Source organism: Molothrus aeneus, chromosome Z (genome assembly GCF_037042795.1).
Source record: "Molothrus aeneus isolate 106 chromosome Z, BPBGC_Maene_1.0, whole genome shotgun sequence".
Taxonomy (NCBI): domain Eukaryota; kingdom Metazoa; phylum Chordata; class Aves; order Passeriformes; family Icteridae; genus Molothrus; species Molothrus aeneus.
The window spans coordinates 39,946,791-39,967,734 of NC_089680.1; the positions used below are offsets into that span (position 1 = coordinate 39,946,791).

Sequence of the window (20,944 nt, forward strand, 5' to 3'; positions counted from 1 at the left end):
CTGTACCATAATTTCAAATGCTTTCTGCCAACTTTTAAAACATAAATCACAGGATAGCAGGAGAAATTTTGCCTAGTAAAGGCCTGGAAACAAATTTCTACTGGATTGGAGTTTTACAGGACATATTTGTGCTTGTAATGTTTGACTTACACGTGTGTATCTGCCTCTTGAGCATAACAGCTGCAGCTGTATGTCCAGAATGCAATTACACAGTCTGAAATCTGTGACTTAAAGAATGAACCACACTTCTGAAGTTAAAAAATAGAATTGTCTCCTTTGACACAAATAAAAGTTGTACATGGACCTCTCTCATCTCATCTTTTAGGAATCTTAGATGGTATAGCTTCACTCTGCAGAAACAATTAAAGATTACAGGATAGGTAGCAATCAAAAAAACTACTGAACTGCAAGAGGACTGGTACCTTGACCCAAAGGAACAGATGGAATAGTCTGATGGAATAGTAATCATGCTATTTGAAAGTAAACCATCAGGAGAAATGAGTCCCACACATTACCTCTGAGAGAGATTTCAGAGTTAAAATTTAATAGAAAAATTACAATAAATGCAATCCATAGGTGGGGTCTACTTTTCTCCAGACCTTCTTCCTGGTCTCCTGAGCCAGGGATTCCTTAGGACTGGCCACATCAGTGAAGACTGAAGCAAAATGAGTGTTCAGTCTTCTCTGCAACCTCTGCTCCTTTCAGTAGCAGGCCAATATTTTTCATAGGCACAATTTCCATTTTCCTTTAGTTATTAGTATATTTGAATAAGCCCTTGCCTCTCTCAAAAGATACAGAATACAAACCTTTCTCTTTCCAACAGTTTTTGTGTAAGGTTTTTAGTTTCTACCCATATATCTCTTTGGCAAAACAACATGAAAGGAAGCACACATGCTGGTTAACCAAAACAGTTTTGCTTTTTAAGATAGGCTTATGTGCCAAAAAGCAAGAGGAAGGACTAGAGTGCTGGAGAGACTACATTAAACATTCAACCAATAACTTCTGTTTTATGAATAAATACCTCAACCATGTGAAGTATTATTTAATTTAATGTCAATTCAAGATGCAGCAATGCTTACAGTGATGAATGAGACTTCCATCTCAGTAGCACTGGAAAGTTCTAGTTCCTGACAGATTTTTATGTAGCTTAATAAGGAGATTTCTCTGTGGTCTCTGCCTTACTACCAATATCAGAGTCATGGGGTTCCTGTAATTCCACCCACTTACTAATAATGTTATTTAACCTGAAAATAACTGAATACGCAATGCAATTCACAGTAATTTTTCCAGAGGTGTAATTTTTTTCTGAGGTGATTTTGGTGGCCATACAAACCTAGGAAGTCAAGTGAAATGGTAGCAAGGTGCAGGATTGCTACTGACATGGGTTTTACCTTCCTGCCGGTCTTGTACTCTTGGGGCTGCTAAAGCTGAGCTGCTTGGTACAGTGGAAGTTCAAAATCCTTTGAAAAATCAGTGATGAAACCATGGTTTTTGTGAGTTTGAGTACTTGGGGGACTTAAAATGATACACTAAAGAGGACTACAGACTCTTTTTCTTATGGAGATCTTCTGTTACATATGCAACTGGAAGCTTAGCAGCAACTAAGGTTCAGATTGCATCCTGTTAACTTCAGTTCTGGGTACCAGAAAATAACCACTACCTGTATCATGCACTACAGTTCTCATGCACCTAATCACAACACTCCTGGTTACTTCTTTCTGTTCCATTCTTTCCTGCATGCACCTTCCCCTACGTGCCAAGTTCACTCTACAGTCTCCTATTTCAATTACCCCAGTTTAAGGAAATGTCATGTTGTGCTGGAGTTTAAGAATAGAAGGGGCTCATCAGTCAACATTTTTATAGAGTGCTAATCATCCCTGCAGTGTCCTGATTTAGTACTCTGGATTTTGACCTCTGCCTTGGTCAATCACTGAGCAGTTCTATTCATCACCTACCTATTCTTATGGATTTGTTTTCATCATGGACACCTAGATTAAAAATAAGGAAAAAGAGGACAAAAATCATAAAAATTTATATCACCAATGAAAAGTATTCTACACAAACTGAATTTAATAAATTTAGAAGCTTATGTTAACCTATGTAAAAAAAGAGCACATATTCCCCCCCAAAAAGATCACCTGGATTATGAATAAATATATAATATGAATAGATGATGTAATCTGGTTTTATAAAATAGGTTTGTTTCTGAAAAAAAAATCCCTACTTATTAGAAAGAATGGTTTTCTTTCTTCAAAGGCATTAATAGATGGAAAAATTATATTTTTTATGTATTGACATCCTGTACAGAAATGCACTTTGCATACAGAACTTTAGTTCTTATCCCTACTCATTGTTCCTGTGATTAAGAACCAGCAGAGTTACTCTGATTATAGCTTAAGTTATTTCCAGTGTCAAAGAACACCTACTCATATTATAAAAAACAATTTTATAAATATGTTCGACAAAAGCGCTGAGATTCTGATACACAAATGCTCTCGCATTCTTTTGTGAATATCTCACCTACTTTTGACAAGAAATAATAAGTATGCTTAATAAATAAGTACATATGAGGCAAGAATATTCAGAGCCATATATACCTAAAAAGTATATGGAAGAAGACCACGGATTCAGAAACTACATTCCACCCCATTTCTTCATAGTTACAGCCTCCCACCAAGTATCATTTTCCCTAGTTAACCTCAGTTTGGTAGCTGCCCTGAGGAGATCTGATATTCATGTAACATGGGAAGACTTTTCCTTCTTTAGTGAATCTTGTTCTGTCTTATCAGACTGTATCATGATTATTGGGAGCACCTGGAAACAGGAGCATTTTCCTCCCTAATGGATTGCTGACAGTAAATTGGTTCATTCTTACTGACCTCTACATCCCGGCCATATTTGAAGGAAAAAAACTTGATTGGATTACAACAAGAAACAGAGATTTCAAAGAATTTGCTCACTTCTGAGAAAAATACTTGTCATACTGTGCAGATCTTGCATCTTTGGCCATAGCCCAAGTGTACCCTAGCTCTGAGTTAGCTGTCTTAAAAGCCTGAGGGTGTCTGCCCAGGCCAAAGTTAGTGTCTATAAAGTCAAGAATACTGTCCTGCAGGGCAACATCCTTTTGAGTAAGGCAAATATTTTAAATGAATGAGGGCAAATTCACAAATGAAAATATATCTGCTCTGAAGGGGCGTGGATTTCTGTCCTATATTTAATTCAAAAATATGGAAAAAGAAAGACAATTACCTTACTGAAGAAAATAAGAGGAGAAAAATCAGAACACAACCTGGTCAGGCCTAGTGGTATTATGAAACATAACACACTTTACCTATTCACCAAATCCTAATATGAGTCTAGTTTGAAAGGGTTATCTAGATGTGGTAGTTCATGTCTTGCCTGAAGCTGGGATAACTTGAAAGTACAATGAGATTCTTCAGGATCTTGTACATTCAAGTACTGAATCTCTTCATGGGTGGATATTCCTATGAGGGACCTAACATTCTAGTTCACATTTCCTTTTTCCTTACAAAAAAAAATATTCATTGAAATACTCTGGCATTGAGCTTCTCCTAAGTACCTTTTTTTCAAAAGATTTCATTTTAGCTTTTTTATCAGAGGCCTCACAAATGTTCATTTTGTGCCTATGAAACTTAGTAGTGTAGAAGTCTGTGAACTGACTGCACGTTCTACCTCATTGTCCACCAGGGTGTGCAACCCCTGACCTTGGCTTGGTAGCTCATCCCAGTTTTTAAATAGTTCTTTATCCCAAGGAACAAGGGTCATTTTTAATGTAAAGAACAATTGTTCCAAACAGGAATAATTATATTCCTCCTTGAGGAAGAAAAAAATGTGGTAGCTGTCCTCATTCCACAAATATTACTGTGCTGAAATCTTTACACAAGAACTTCCACTACTTTTTGTAAGGTAGCTCTCAATGGCTAAGTAATTTCACATCTTTCTCCATTTCAGTGTGCTAGTAGGTGTTTGCAAAACCCAGTCATTTGTACTGAAGATTGCTAAAATTTCTTTTTCCTTGGTGTCTGGAGCTGCGGAAGACAGGTAGGAAGCGGAACACTGAGAGGTTGTGCTCAAGAGAGGCACCACAATTCTAAGCCTAAAGGAAGCCCAGTACAAAAGCAGTGTCAGTGAGAAGAAACTGGATGTTCATCCAGGATTTCAGGGCACACTGCAGAGGTGCTGCTACTGCTCTGGGACATTAGAAACCTAAGAATGTTGTAGGGCACTCAATGATATTTAAAAAGAAAGGGATGGCACAAAACTCTCCTGGTGTTCCCTGCAAGCTGTGACAGCTGTGCTGTTTCCCAGGATGCCACAGAGCTGTAACAGAAAGAATGCAGCATGATGCTGCTCTGTGTTGCTGATTTATATTCTAGAATGAAATATTTTAATTAAATTATTGTGTAATTAAAATATGATAATTTTCAGTAAACAGAGTAATTGGACATTAGAGGAGGAAAATGAACTGTGACTGGGGCAGCAGTTCAGTACTGCAGGAAAATTGCAGTAAGCCTAATGAGGTGCTAAAAAGGAAAGTGAAAGCAATCCCAGCTAGACAGTTGATTTAAAAACGCAGTTGCTTTAGGGCTTTCATGTAAAATGTATCAACCTCATTTTTATCTACAGCACTTTATCTATTATTGTCAACCACTGTCATGACAGTGTGAGCTTCACCAAATGAACACAAAGACAAGGGGAAGTCGAAGTTAATTTAAAATGCACTATTTTAAAAAAATTAAAACCTTATTTAAGCCCTGGTCAAGTATTGACTCTCTTTTACTGTAACAGTCCTGAAAGTAACATGAAAAATGGAAATAAACTTTGAAAGGCCTTGCTATTTCATAAACAAAATATGTATATACAGGGTGTCCTCTAACATGGCTGTTTAACCCAGAGATATGCATAATACTAAATATTCACCAAAATAAATGCATTTGCACACTGCCTATATGCCTATTATGCATATCTTTGCATTTATAATATATAGGGCATTTATAAGGAGCACTGGCTTAAATGCTGTAAGGCATTCTAGATTTCAACATTTAGCTCCACTCCATATATAATTTATTTCTTTATATCTGCACTGTTATCTGTTGGCTAATTTTAAAATAGGCTTTCTCAAACAATTATATTCATTACTCCAGTGTGATCACTGAAATCATGCTACACTCATGAACAAGCAAAGCACATATGTATATACTTAATTGTGCCTAGTAGCAAGTAGATTCATTGAGGTCCTGTGTGGCTAGAGCTGGACACAGCAAGGAGCATTCCACAGGATCTTTCCAAACTTTTGCTATTCTTGTTTGAGGAGGTGTATGACAGCCAAGAGAATGAAGGAGGTACATGGTCTGTAACTCAAAAAAAGAAATTTTGAGGAAGGGGGGTTGTCTGCAAATAGAAAGCGAGATGGGAGGTGCATTATACTCATTTACTATATCTTGAATAAAAAATAAAATCAAGGCACGTGTCTGCACATTTTTCACCCTCTGTGTATGGGACATCCTGTGTCCTATTCAGATGCCCTCTGAACAGAGAGAAGCTGTGAGACAAGCAGAGAAGAAGGAAAACACAATTCTTATCTCGCTTGTTGTGCCTGTGTTGTGCTAAAGTAGGATGCAGTATGGAGATTGTTTACCCAAAGTGAGGATGTTTTATTCCCTTGGCCTATCAGGCCTATCAAGAAGAGTGTGTGTGTGTGTGTGGGACTGTCATGGGACAGTCGCAAGAGAATCAGAAATGAGTGCAGTGTGAGCAGTTGTGAGCAAGAGTGAGTGCATGGCAGATTCAGTTTAGATAAAATGTACATAGTATAGTATAATAAAGTTATTCTTTAGCCTTCTGATGATAGAGTCAGATGCATCATTCTCTCTCCCCTTCGTCCGAGTCACCATTGATTTACAATAACATCCCCTGCTGTTGTGGTGTGATGTAATAGCCTGTCCATCCCGGTTCTTTCCCCAGGTGTGCCAGTCACCTCTACCTTCCCCTCCCCTTGCCCCCTGCTGACTGCTGCCCGTCAATCTTGGCATTCCAGAAGGGGTGTCGTGTGATTGGCAAAGTTCAAAAGATGCCTCAGCCCTGGGGAACATTGGGCCATCCGGGTGTCATTTGTCCCCTGAGACTCCCCCCCTTACCTGGTCGGCGGGATCCCTACCCCTTCCCTCCCCCTCTCCCGGGGTTCAAAGGCACGGCAACCACGCCGTTCCTGGGTTCTGTTGGAGCTGTTGCTGCATTCAGAGGCCTGTGTGCCAGGAATAAAGCTCTGGATCAAAACCCTCCAGCAGAACCCGACTCCTTTTCCTTCACCTTGCCTTGAAGCCTCTCCGCCAGAGGTAAACCTGAGCTCCTGCATGCCTGGACTTGTCCCAAGCGCCCAGCTGCAGCACCCAGCCAGCCAAAGGTGTCTCTGAGGTGAAACCGCCACAGCTGCCGCCTTTGGTCAAGCAGCAAGGGCCAGACCAGCCCAGGCGTGTTCCATCCGGCTATATTGGTATTTAACTCCAATACCCTGTAAATTTTTTTTTTTTTTTTAATTAAAAGGAGGTACCAGCAAACTGTCACTGTATTGTAAAGCCAGAGCAAGTCTGACAAAGTATAACATGTGAACCAACCAAGGGAAAGAGTGAGTGAATTTGGAAAGATTATAGAGTTAACAACAAATCATCTCAACCGCCCTTGCCCGCGGGAGTAAGCTCCTCCTTGGGCAGGCAGAGCTGGCTCGGCAGCGCAGCCGGCACCGCTGCGGGGCAGCGAGAGCCCAGCACCACCGTGAGCGGCAGCCCCGAGTGCCCCCAGAGACACTCCTCCCAGAAACTGGTACAGCTGCTCCTCGCTCTCAGAACCCCTCTGTCACCGCCTCCCTTCGGAACCAGCAAGTTTTTCTCAGGCAAACTGTACAACCATACTGAAGGATTTATAATAGTTTCTGATTTTATCATGAGGAACTCCCAAACTAAACGTAACTTCCAACTTGTAATTTAAAAAACCCCAGCCGAACAAATGAACAACAACAAAAAGGTTTCTTTCAGCCTGCATAAAAGCTCCTGACACCTACGACTCAAAGAACCAGAGAACACAGTGACCTGGGGGGTCTAGAAAATAAGTCAAATGAGGAACAGCCATCAAATGAGGGAGCTGGGAGTGTTTATGCTGGAAGAAAGAAGGCTCAGAGGAGACCTTATCACTCTCCACAACTGCCTGAAAGGAGGCTGTGGCCACGTGGGGTTGGCCTCTTCTGCAGCAACCACTGACAGGACAAAAGGACATGGCCTCAAGCTGTGCCAGGGGAGGTTCAGTTTGATCTTCAGGAAGATTTTCTTTTCCAAAAGTCTTGAAGAGCATTGGAATGGACTGCCCATGGAAGTGGTGAAATCACCATACCTGGATATATTTGAGAAAAGACTAGACATGGCGCTAAGTGCTAAGGGCTACACTTTAGTTGACAAGTTGATGAAAATTCGAAGGTGGGACTCATTGATCTTGGAGGTCTTTTTCAGCCTTAATGCTTCTATGATTCTAAGACTCTAAGGATCTTGTTCTGGACTCTCCATGACCCAAGTGCTCTCTACTGGCAGGAGACCTAGAACTAGCTAAGCACCTAGAACACCGTGCACTGGATTTATGACATTAGTGAAGCTACTTGAACTTAGCTGGGGGTTTGGAAAATGTTTCTTATTCTCTGTCATGCCTTCAGTAGGAAGATGCTAAAATGCATTAAAAAAATTAGGTCAAAATGTCCAGCTCACTTCTAAAAATAAACTGTAAGATAAAATTTGCAAAGTCAAAGGGAGAATTTAAAAAGCCTCCAGGCACACCAAAGTACACAGTGGGTTCAAGAGAGGAAAGTCAGACTTGGATCCCAACTTCTTTTGAATTTCTTTTAATTGTTTTTATTTATGCTATTAAGGTGCCTAGATACAGCTGAAAGCTTTGTTTACTTAGCATCCAGCTCCCACCTGGAATTCAACATGATTCCTACCTGCAGACAGCACCTCCAGATGCTGACTCATTCCCTTAAATGTGTGTCGCTTAGGATGGGCTAAATTATTGTGTAGAGGTTCTTGCCTTTTTACCCTAACAGAAGAAAGTAGGTAATTACATAAACTCTTAACATACTGCTCACATTAAATGACCTTATATAACTACTCCACACCCCCAAAAATTGCCTCAGGAATCATACTAACCTAAAAATTAATCTGACTACTCATTACCAGAAGAGGAATTCTAGTATTAGATGATTTCCTGGATGTCCTCAGGAGGTATAAAGATTATGACAGACCCTAAGAAAGAATATTCTTCAGGGAGATACTCTTTTGGAAAGACAAAACAGATCCAAATGCAAAAGACCAGAAGAGAAAATTGTATAAATGACTTAGATTTTATTGTCACAAAAATTTAAAAATTCTATTGTCACAACAGAGCTGTCTGTGTACATGGCTCTGCACAGCCTCAGTCCTCATCTCCCATGCTGAGGCAAGGAGAGACAAAGAGCAGGAGAGACAGGCCGGGTTTCGTTCTGACTGCTGGACAAAGAGGACTAAAAACACTGAAAATTTGGTCCAATTTATGTTAAAATTTTAGCAGAGAAGAATAACAAGTTGATATATACATTGATGCATTGTTTTAAAAAAGTATCTGAAAATACTCTTCCTCAGACCTAATCCAGACTACAGGACAGCACCTGGTGCCATTAATCAGTTCTGCTATTTTCATAGGTGACACTAGTAATAACCTTGAATAGGTCACAGTTCCCCAGACTGATATGTTATAGAAAAGTCCTAATGTTTCTGTTTAAGGATTGCAAATTAATTTTCCCTTTTTTCCCCATCCTCTGATTCAGTTTCCCACTTTCTGACAACTGTCTTACACTTTTATCTCAATCAATAATGTTGTGAGTAGTCAGAGAACCTGACAGATGACAACATCTTTGTTATTTAAGGAGGTCTCTTACGACATGGGACCATCTACTAAGGGCATTTTCTGAAAAAAAAAAAAAAAAGCTTTTACTTTATAATATACTGCAGATGCAGACGGAAAGTGATGTATTATGTGAAGTACTAAACAAAGAAATAAATAACTAGCTATAGGACTATTTTTTTCCTTCCTGTCACAAAGCAATCTAAATTTTAGTATTTATTCTAGAAATGTCCTAGCTCTTAGAGGCAAATTATGCATGAAATAATGCAATTAAAACTGAAATAAAAGATTTAAATGCAGCCTCTAGAGGCATGAAATGGCACCACACTGTCTCACTCTTTACTGCCTCTTAAAATGATTGCTCAATTTATAGGAAAATCTTTCCATCCTTGCTCTTAGAATCCTCTGGTTTTGATGGCACTAGTCATAATTCAGTTTCTCTACTCCATGGGAACACATGTCAACATTTCCTTCATGCTCCAAAATGAACAAACAACCCCATGACCAAGTACAATGTTATTTTTTATGCAAGAAGGAGAGTCTTCAGCCCTGATTTCTTGGCTGGTTTGTGTCAGCTTTTTCCTCAGAAGATACACTTATATCCCTGCTTAGACTCTCAGTTGGTACTTTTGTCCCTGGCAGCCTAGGGAATGACTTTTAAAATTACTGATGACACCACTATGAAGTGAGGAATATTTGGGAGTGGTGGATGCCATCTTCCAAACTGCTATAAATATAACATCTCCAGCACTAAAAGTGATAAGGGTGAAAAAGACACACACATTTGCAATGGTGTGACATCTTGCAAAGAGCTGAAACTATTTCCTCACACTAAATTGCTAGAGTTTTAACGACAGACATGTAACACCCAGAAACACAAGCAAAATAAATTAACGCACTTTTCTGAATTCACTTGTCAAAAGCAATGGTTTCCACAACCAGTTTCATTTGGGAATGGTAATTCATGGCAAAGGAGGAAGGAATTGGGTCAATTTTCAGTTCACAGAACTTAATAGTTTATATTTATCTACTGGCACATCAGGGCCATAAATAACTTCACTAAAGTCTCTCTGACGGTAGTAAACTACATTGCATAATAACAGAAATTGATTTTCTTGACAGGAACAGAGATCAATCTATGGAAATTTCTCTTTGTGGCTGTGAGCAATGAATATCATGACATCAGAATAACTTTAGACAATTCATTTGCAGTGTAGAAAGCACTCTGAGAGAATGACATATATGTGACTGCTAGCTTGAGTAGCTGAAATATTACTCAGTAATGTCAGGATTTGTTATCACACTATAACTGTGATGCTGGGTTTCTAAAAATCAATCTCAAAAAATCTCAGTAATAAGTTTATGAAAATGAGCAAACCAAAAAGATCCCCCTCAGCAGAGATTTTCAAAGCTTGTTACACAGGAGGTCCAAAATAAATGCCATGAATATCGCCAATATTGAAGTAGCCCAAAAAGTTAGATTTTGCCCATTTCCTGCAGAAGTGATTGACATATTACTCAAAGACTTGCCAACATGGGATCCACCAAAGAGGGCACACTGTGAACATGATCATAGCAAGTCCTGACTTGCCTCAGCCAGTGAAATTTCTTTTTGCATGACCTGCTTTCAGTGATCCAGAAACCTTCTTGTTTAAGTCCCCATGCAATGGGGTAGTAGATGTTTTCTGATGGCAATAATTCATTGAAAATTTCATCAGGTTCCAGTTCTGTCATGCTTGAGCACCATCACATGACCATTCAGAGCAGTGCAGTCTTCCAAAATGTTTAGGTGTTCAAGAAAATTACAGAAGCAACATCTTACATAGCAGAATAGTGAAATTGACTTCCCCTTCTCCATAGCAACAAGCACGTTTCATATGTGTTAGTTTAGCTCATATTGACAGAGATAACAAAACAAATTTTTCAAGGGGTCCGCATTTTAACAAACTGCTTAAAAGAGTGGAAGTAATTTAACTGTTGCAAATGTTCCAAAATGTTTTGTGCAATTATTCACTATTAGATCTTTACTGGATTTATCAAGTCCCTTCCAACCCAAACCATTCCAGCATTCCATGATACTTCACGTTGCTGTTATAATAGTATATTAAAAGGATAGAAATTTGTGCAGAATCCTTTAGGCAAGACTATTAATGCCATAGGTAGAGATTTTAGGCCTAAAAGTGCAGCAAACCATATTAGTATATTAATAAGCTAGTTAATATGTTCCAAGTACAGATTTGAAAATACAATGAAGACAGTGCACATAACCTTCAATATCTGAGAAGTTAGTCTTTGACTCCTGCATCTGGTAAAAACCTTCTTGGCTCAAAAAACATCTTCCAGAGTTGTTAATTAGAATTTTGCCTTGTAACATTTCTTTTATAGTGAAATAGACTCCAGAAAGCTGCAGGTCTCCCACAGTGAGAGAATCTAAAATTCAAAACGGACAGCATTATGTTCCTTTCCAAGCTGCACATAATGTATGCCTCACCCAGAGTTAATGGCAAAGCATCAGCAGTGCCAAAACAGCACTAAATCTTGTGGAAGACAACATACAAAAGAAACCAAATGTAATGATCAGTATTACAGAAATGGTAGTACAAAAAGTATTAGGCAGAGAACAAACTGTATCTAAACAGGCATATCAAACCATCTCAGAATATTGTGTCATGATTGGAAGACAATAACAGAGCATGTGTTAACAAAAAACATTGTGACAAAAGCATCTGTAAAAAACTAATAAAAATTCTAGTTACAGATTTCAGAACATCTGTGTGTCAAATAACCACTACTGACTGGCTTGTGGCACTTACCCATTACAGGCCTATGGAACCAAAGCAGCTGAAAGCAAGAATCTGGAGGTCAGTACAGACACATCCAGATTTGTTGTGTGAGTGGTGTTGACAGAACATGAGAATGATTTATAAAACCTGATTTATAGAGCATGGAGTATTCTGCAAAGGTGAGTGAGCAGAGCTAGAGATAAGAGGTTTTGTAAATGCTTTATCAAAGAGTGTACATATAAATACAAAAGCGGATCATATTGTCTTTGATAGTAGAATTTGATGATTTCTGAAGAATTGGGATTTTTTTACAATGACTCATATCATGACATTGAATCACAAAATATTAGCAGCTATTCATGTTGGCAGAATTATGCTTGCTTGCCTTAGATGTATACACGTTAAATACATGGATGCAAACTGCTGGCTAGGAATAATAAAGGAGACAGGGGATCCTACAGGGCTGGGTTGTTTGGTTTTATGAAGAAGCTTCTTCTTACCCTAGAGGACTAAAAACATAATCCATGCGGATTTGGTGGGCCACATGGAAGAAAAAAAATCTTTAGTATTTGCAGCTGAGGAGCACACAGGAAACAGCACTACAGAATGCAGTCAACACTGAGACAGTATTATCAGTATTTCCCTTCTACTGTCAATTTTCCTGCAGAAATGTTGCATTTGTATTTCAATTTAGCTGGTCCATCTCAGCTAGATTGAAATAGAAAAATATAAAGAAAGAAGAAATGTTACAGTCTTTATACAAGGAACCTATTTTGACAATCAAAAAATATCCAGGTAGTACAGATATGAATGCAGCTAATCAGAACTAATATGGAAAAAATAATTTGAAACAGTGTTTCTAAAGTATGAGATTTTATGGGATTATGATCAGAATTATCTACTTTTCTCTAAAGAAAATTCAACTGTTTTGAAATGACATTGAAAATGCCAGCATTTTCCAAGATTTTAGACTGTGCAGCAACTTAGTAGGTAAAGTGCCAGCAGTCATGGCAGTACTTAGGGCAGCTGCTTGGGGCTTCATGGGTAAATCCCCTATCACTACTGAAGTCATCACCAACTGCAAAGCTTATTGTTCTAGAACTCCAGTTCTAGGTCTAGGAGGAAATTTGTAGTGCAATTCTTGATTTTTTATTGGACACTATTCAGGGTCTGTCTTATGTGAGCTGAAGTTCATAGTATCATTACACCAATCCTTTAAGTGATTGTCCTTAACAAAGCAAAGGAAGACACATACTCTAATGTTAGAAGTCTCCATTTCTGTTTTAGGTTGTCAGAGCTATTTATTATTTTGTCACTGTGTGTTTTGGTGGATATTTTTAAAATCCTCAAGGCATAAGTGTGTTCTGAGGAGAACTGGGAACTGATGATACTATTTGTACTACTTATAGGTACTATTTGATACTAACTGTAAGCATTTTTGTTCCTGGCTTTAAGGTCTGAAACTTAAGTGCAGTATAATTATTTTATTGTCATGCTGTTATTATATGCTGTTCCATCTCTCAACAACTATCTTATTGTGCTAGCTACTGTACAAACAATTCAAGTCATCACCAAACTCCTTCTGCAAAGGCAAGGACTTGGCAGCTACCAGCATACTGCAGTTCCTCCTGCCCTGCAAAACTTCAGGCAGTGCTTGGGGCACTTCTGCTGAGGCTACAGAGATCAACTGCACTCTGCCATCTTAATCATTCATATTTTCCATCTTTTAACAGAGAATGTCTAGTCCTTTTTGTAATGTGTCTCAAGTGTTTGGCAGTAGCTGAGCAACAGCTGCTTAGGAGCATTCACAATATTTTCCATTGTTTTGACTGGACAGAGTTATGAAATCACACTGCTGTTTCATATTCTCTCAGTGTATGTATTATGAAAACCCAGGAGTACACTGCTGATTTAGACATTTCATTTTGGTCTGCTGGGATCCAGTTTGTGCATGTTCATGTGGAGATTTAGAATCAGGGTTTTTTTTCAATTTATAATGATGCCAGTTTCATGTTTTCTGTTATTTTGGAATAGGTATTTTCACTCTTCCTCTAATATTGGCTTAAAACCCTGAACCATTTTCCTGATCATTTGCAAACTCCTCCTCTATCTACATTCTTATCTCCAAGTGCAACTGAGACATACTCTATATAATTGATATCAAATTACAGTCTGTATTTCCCTCTCTCATCTCATGATTTAATGTGAATGTGGGATTAGTGTCTTTAGAAGACATGTAAGCTTGCTCTTTCAAAACAATTATTTGATAAGGCATATCAAAGCCTGCTTGATTTTTACACAATGCTGAAAACAAGTACCAGGCACTGTGTTTCTGAGCAGAAGGACTGGAACTTTATGAGATATGCAGCCTCTAGGTTTGTGTACACTTCTATATTTACAGTTTCCTTAAGCATACACCATGACGGTATCTTTACTTGATCAAGTTATGTTTTATTTTGAGATTGAGCAGAGTACAGAGCAGGGAAGAGAGGGAAAGAAGTGAATTAGAGTAGATAAAAGGATGGAGGAAGACATTAAATTTGGATGTGAATCAGTCAGGATCTTGCTTTCTATTAGCAACATTAGACCTGGAAGGAGAATTAAAAGGCAGGAACTGGAAACTGACTGGTAATTTATTGTAAAAATATTATTATAAAAAACATGAGCAAAGGAATTGTATTCATACGGTTGCCAAGAAGCCTGCTCCTAATGGATGCACACCCGATATATCCACATGATACTTCAGGAACTCATTTTCTCTGAAATATACTATCTGTTTTCTTTTTATTTCACAATTTAAAATCTAATGAAACTTTGAGCCAACATATAAAATAATTGTTTTCAAAGTGTGCACAGGACCCAGCATTTCTAATAAAGCCAGATCAATTTATCAAGGCAGCAGCTACCTGCTTCCTTCTTTTACCTGTTAGGTTTCCCTCTCTACATTCCATTCAAAAACTATGTAACAAGTAAAATATAGATTTATAAATAAACTTACAAGCACAACTCTTAAATTATTCCTCTTGTATACTGAACAGAAAAACTTAGATATATAATGGGTATTGAAAATATTTCTTCCTGCTATGACTCAAATATGAAAGGAAAATAATTGTAAAGACTGATATCACCAGAAAGTTAGATGCATTTGAAAGCAGATGTATAGCTTGGTAAGAAAAGTGTCACCTGACACAAGTTCATGTTTTTATCAGTAGGCTGTCTGTATAGCAAAGTCTGGTAGCACCTATATTGAAAAGAGATTTGTTATTCTTTCCTGATTTACCCTCACTGACTTCTGGCTACAACAACAATGATCTGATGAACTGCAGATTGAAGTAGGATCATATCATTTGATGGATTCACCCTCTCTTAACTATCTAATCCTATTCATTTTTTTAGCCTCTACAACACCCTGTGGCAATGCATTTCATAATGTCATTGTGAGTCATGAGGAAAGCACCTCATTTTTTACATTTGATTTTGTATACTTTATTGTGTGCCCTGTGGTTCTTGTTTTATAATAATGATGAATCATTTCTATTCACCTTCTCTATGGTGCCAACTTTACATAGATTTTGTCCTTAAGGACACTTTTTCCACAAGCTGAAGAGTTAATGCCTGTTTTATTTGGAGTACCTAGCCACATATCCATCTTCCTGCAATATCTAATTATAATAATATATAATTATGTATTTATATTGTAAAATATGTAGAACTAAGTATCTGAATGGTATACAGACTACAGGTTTCACTCTGAAATTCCTTCCTAGTAACTCCTAAAATTCAATTTGACATCTGGACCCTGAATACAGACCTCATATTCTCAAATGACTATCCACAATTACCCCATAGTTTCTTTCTTGTTGAAAATAATTTGCAAATAATGGTTTATTTTCTCACCTTTTTTTCATCTTTGGGGAAAACTTTGTCTCATTAAGTGCAAATTCTCCTGTGAAAAACAAATTAAGTTACTTTTATAGAATTTGTTACCTATGGGAATTAGCCACATATGGGAATATGTATGGGGATATTTTCATTAATTTTGGTATTACCATACTTGCAGTCCCCCTAAAGAGTCTGCTTTATAGTCAATAGACTTGGAATGGCCCTAGTGGGCAAGTTTTTGTACTTTTGAATAGTTATCAATTACTTCTAGGCAGATGTCTGTGGTAGTAAATTTGTGAGATAGCAATTTTACTACTTGTCTAACCAGATAAGAAGAGGGAAAAGTTAATGAAGAGTTTTATATAATTAATACTGTGAAAAATAGACATAGCTATCTTATCTGAGTTCCTGCACAGGCCAACTCATTATGTTTCCCCTTGTAAGTCTTTTAAGCCCTACAGATGTCTTTTAGGAAAGCATATATCCTTTGGATGAAAACTACAGATAACTTCAACCCATTCCCATTGGTTACATCTGCTAAAAAAATGAGTGTAATTTTGTATCCTTTTCATCTTCTAGGGGTAAAATTGTCTTGATCTTTCTCTGCCAGACTCCTCAGTTTGTTTTTTTTTGAAGATCTACTTCCCTGTTTCCACCAAAATATTACAAACACTACACAGAATGGGAAATAAGAGTTATTCAGACCATTACAACCAGACATGATTTGTTTTTCCCTGGAAGGATTACTTGTCCAATTACTGCTTTCAAACATGTTGCAGCTGATGTTATGGAACTATGTGGAGTTAGCAACTATATTTTACAAAACCCTTCAAAAATCAGCACAGATTTCAAAATGGAACCATGCAGGAAACAGTGGTAAGAATGTCTAGAGGAAGAAAAGGGACCAGGCTTTAAAATCTATTACAAGAATTACTGATTTTGTTCCTAAGAAATTTTTCAAAACCGGCTTTATGTCATCTCAATTTATCTCCTAACTAATTTAGTCAACTCTGTAAATAGAATAGGCCTCTCTCTGCAATACATCTGAAAAAATTTTGTCCAACAACAGTAACTCCAAATTTATTTTTTTTTAATAGTTCTCACCTATACCAAATATTTTTCATGCTATCACATGCAGATCAGGTACAGGACAGAAGGTGGAATACAAAACAATGCGTGGATGACTATGGAAGAGGAGGTAACAGAGATTCAGATCACAAGACACTAAGTTTAGAGATATTTTTCTTTTAATATGTGTTGAAATAACCTGCAGTGCAAAAAACAGCTGTAAGCTCAGCGTAGTTGTTTTGGTTTTTTTCCCAGAAAAACAATTATTTGTAAAATAAGAAGTTTGTAGTAGGAAAAGAAATGTGTTTTGTGTAGGCTAGAAATATGCTTACAAATGAATGCAACACAAATCAGATTACCTCCTGAAGAGTTTGGTGGTGGTACATTATATTAACTTACACTACTATTTGGTGCAGAAAAACCAAAGAAAAGGTGACTTTGGGTGGCATGAGAACGTGGTATATTAATTGGTTTATGAAGATTAGTATAATTGATCCTCAGAAGACCTGAGCAGGCAGGAAGGGAAAATAAAACACTCAGAGTGCAATATTAATCAGGTATGAATTACCAGAGGCACAAGTTTAACTCTCATGAGTATTGGCTGTACAAGTGGCAGTAACAGAACCATTACAGTGCTTGGTTGTCCTCACAAAGCTCTGAGCTGCACCGTAGATGGTCAAGTTTGGTCCAACATTTTTATGGGCACCTACCAAACTCAAGAATAGTTTCGGGTTCAAAGTCCGAGTTTGCACTCAGCACTAACGTCTTTGAGAAGTCCTGTTCCATAGAGTGAAATAAAAGCATTACAGAACTGCTATGAGAATGGAAAATCTAACACAAAAAAGCTCTAAAGTAAAACATTAGAGGTGAGCAGTTTCAATGATTCTCAAGGGTAGCTCAACGTGCTGTAGCACAATTCTAGGACACTGACCATCTGCATCCTGAAATCCTCCCCAGTTCTTATTTTCCTAATGCCCTGACAGAGTCCCAGGAATCCTTGAGTATCCTTGGAAGCAGAGATCCTTAACACTGCTGGAGGCTGGCCGACTGCCCAGCAGACAGAAATTTGGGAACATAGCCTCCTCAGCTGTGCACTGGCAGTACTGCTTGTCTCTATTTAATATTAATTCACAGAAGACAATATGTAGGAACACAAACTCATAGAATTGAATTGCCGTGGGCAGGGACACCTTCTGCTAAACCAGGTTGCCCAAAGCCCTGTCAGCCTGGCCTTGTACATTTCCATGGATGGGCCATCCAGAAAGCATTCTTAAACTTTACTGAATTGCTACATCCCAATAAAGTTGCTTTTTCTTTCTAATATTCCTGTGCAGTCTTGCTTCTGGGGCAATAAGAAACCAGATATCATGATGTACATCAGCACCCAACTGGCTGCAGCTGTCCATTTTTTTGCCCAGAAATGATAAAAGTTTAGAAATCCAGTTCTGCTGGATTTCTGCTGGAAATCAATATGCTGAAGTAGTAAAGCAGTTACAGAAGTACTCTCAGCAAAAAGGGTTTTAACATGGAATTTAAGGTTCCTACACATCAAATGCTTATGAAAACTTCCCTCTTGATCTTTGGACAGACTGCAGATCTTTTCTTGCTAAAGAAGTAGTTGGAAGCGGTCTATCCCTGGTCATGGATATTCAGGCAGTGCATGGAGCTCGCCGTGCCACCAGCGGGAGGATACCCTTTTGACATATAAATTAAGCTCAAAAACAAGTCTAAGAAATGCCCTCTTCCTGTGTTTGCACATCTTCCATTAGGGTGTCCTGCTGCTTCTCAGTACACTTTTCAAGATGAAATGTTGTTGCCTCCATTTCATTCTATCTGCATAACCAGAAAATGTGTTTTGCAAGGAGATCTAAGTAGTGTGATACTCTGCCCCTCCCACAGAGCCAACTGCTAGGCAGCTAAGCCTGGCAGCACCTACCCCCTGCACATGGCAAACCCTGACATTTTGCCTCTTTTTCTGAGGAAATGGTTCCTTTCAGTCATTATCTGAAAAAAAAAGAGGGGAAGGACAAAACTTGCTGGTTTTTCTCTTCTTTCCCTTACTTTTCTGTGAATTTAATACCTTATTTAGGAATAAAGTAATAAATGAGAACTGATGACCTTAGAGTCATTTCAAAGATTATTTAAATACATGTTTTAGTGAAAGACCTAAATTTGCTGTGATGTGCCAGAAAATCTGTTCTGCTGCATGAACATGCATCATATCTTTTAATGGTAAGGAGTTCTGGCCCAAATACCTGTGCCGCAGTAGAGAACTCTGAAGCTCCCTTGCTGCTCATTCTGGAGGCAGGAGAATACACTGGAATTTTGCTAGGCTACATAATTATGTCATTTAATTGTCCAGTGCCAGCATACAGAAATCTCTGCCACAAATGAAACATTATTGTGTCAGACATGGCAGATGCCCTGAACCACAAGCTGGCCACTGCACCCTCCTTTTGTGTCCCTCCTACCAGCCTACTGCTACCTCCACCTTCACACTAATCACTTTTTTTGCCTGGATGTACTGTCTTTCCCTGGAACAGCATATATGCTGGAATTTTCACACCAGAGGAAATTTTACTCCCCTCTGCCTCAGTTGCCCTTTCTGAAAGACACAATAATAGTTTTCTTAGAAGAATTGTAAGAAAATTTTAATGTAGCTGTAATAGTACCTATGAGATTTAAGTAAAAGAATCTTCATTCATGAACAAGACATTACAGTCACTCAAAGCATTGCCACAATGAGGGCATCCTAGTAGGCAGCAACCATTTCTAATTAAAACAGATGAGAGACAAATATATGTTAGGGATTTTCCTCACCTATTTATACAAAGTATTTAACATACCACAGTCACTGTGTTTGGAAATAATTTTTATTACCATCATTCCAACAAGAACACCTGGCTAAATCAGCATCCTTGGAAATATACAGAAGAAAGTACATGGTCTCTGCAAAAGCTCCAGACAAGCAAATGTTTAAATTGAACAGGTATGTCTACTCTTATGCCTTGGATATCAGTTCCCAGCAGCTAAAGATAATTTTTGGTTTTAGTCACTTTTGCTGTCAGTCTAACTTTCCTATCCTTTGGTATAAGTAACACTTCACCTATGTATGTGTTACAAGAAAAAACAATAACTCAGAGGAAACACAGGGGTAGGACCATCCAGAGAGTGCTGTATTTTATATCACTACCTTTTAGTTACCCCATGAGATGTTAGTACATTTTGGCAAGTCAGGTTTGTATGTGTATCTCATGTGTACTTCTCATGCTCATGTCAGGGCCAATCTTTCCATGGCAAAACCCTTGCTCTTCTTTGCCAGGATTTAATATATACAAATGTGTGCTCATTTAAGAGTTGCTGGCATGCCAATATACATCTTTATTTTTTAAAGACTGTTGCTAGTGTTCTTTCCAAGTAAAATAAAATATAAAAAAAATCTTATTAAATAATCCTTATTCAAAAGTGTAAATAATATAAAAAACAAATGTGAAAATTATTGGCCATGTTGAGAGCCTTAACTGGTATATTTCTGCAGATGACATCTCAGTGAAAAGACAACCCTTATTGTCACACCAAAAGAACACAGAAAGCAAACCATATCATATTCCAAGAGAATCAAATCTCTTAAATCTCATGCTGGAGGAATATGTAGAAATATTACACATTTTTGGACTGCACATTTTGCAACAAAAAACATAAATATTCAGCTATTCACAGAGATAAATTATTTTATCCTACTCCAGTCAAGAAGATGTATTGATGTATTGGGTGTGCCTGGCCAGGTCTTGGTAGTGAGGGGTCTACAGGGGTGGCTTCTGTGAGAAGCTGCCAGAAGCTTACTCCATGCCCAACAGAGCCAACCCCAGACACTTCCAAGACGGACTTGATGCTGGCCAAAGCCAAACACATCAGGAACTATAGTAACTTCTCTGGGATAATGAATTTGGTGAAGGTAAAAATTTATTGCACAGTTGTAACTGTGGCCAGAGAGGGATGAGAATATGAGAGAGGAACAGCTCTGCAGACACCAAGGTCAGTGGAGAAGGAGGGGCAGGAGGTGCTCCAGTCTCCAGAGCTGAGTTTCCCCTGCAACCCCTGCTGCAGACTGTGGTGAGGGCTGTGCCCCTGCAGCCCCTGGAGGTGCAAGGACGGGCAAAGATCCACCTGCAGCCCCTGGAGGAGACCCATGCCAGAGCAAAGGGATGCCTGGGAGGAGGCTGTGGCCCCATGGGAAAACTCTGCTGGAGCAGGGTCCTCACAGGGACCTG

The 20,944-nt window shown here is 38.4% G+C and overlaps 1 protein-coding gene across 1 annotated transcript in view; it reads left to right on the forward strand.

Annotated features, from left to right (window-relative positions):
- Positions 1-7,551, forward strand: part of LOC136569373 (uncharacterized) — a 41,958-nt gene extending 34,407 nt beyond the window's left edge. The window contains 1 exon segment of the mRNA XM_066569768.1: positions 7,185-7,551. Within this exon segment, the coding sequence (XP_066425865.1) occupies positions 7,185-7,551 (367 nt within the window).
- The last annotated feature ends 13,393 nt before the right edge of the window (positions 7,552-20,944 follow it).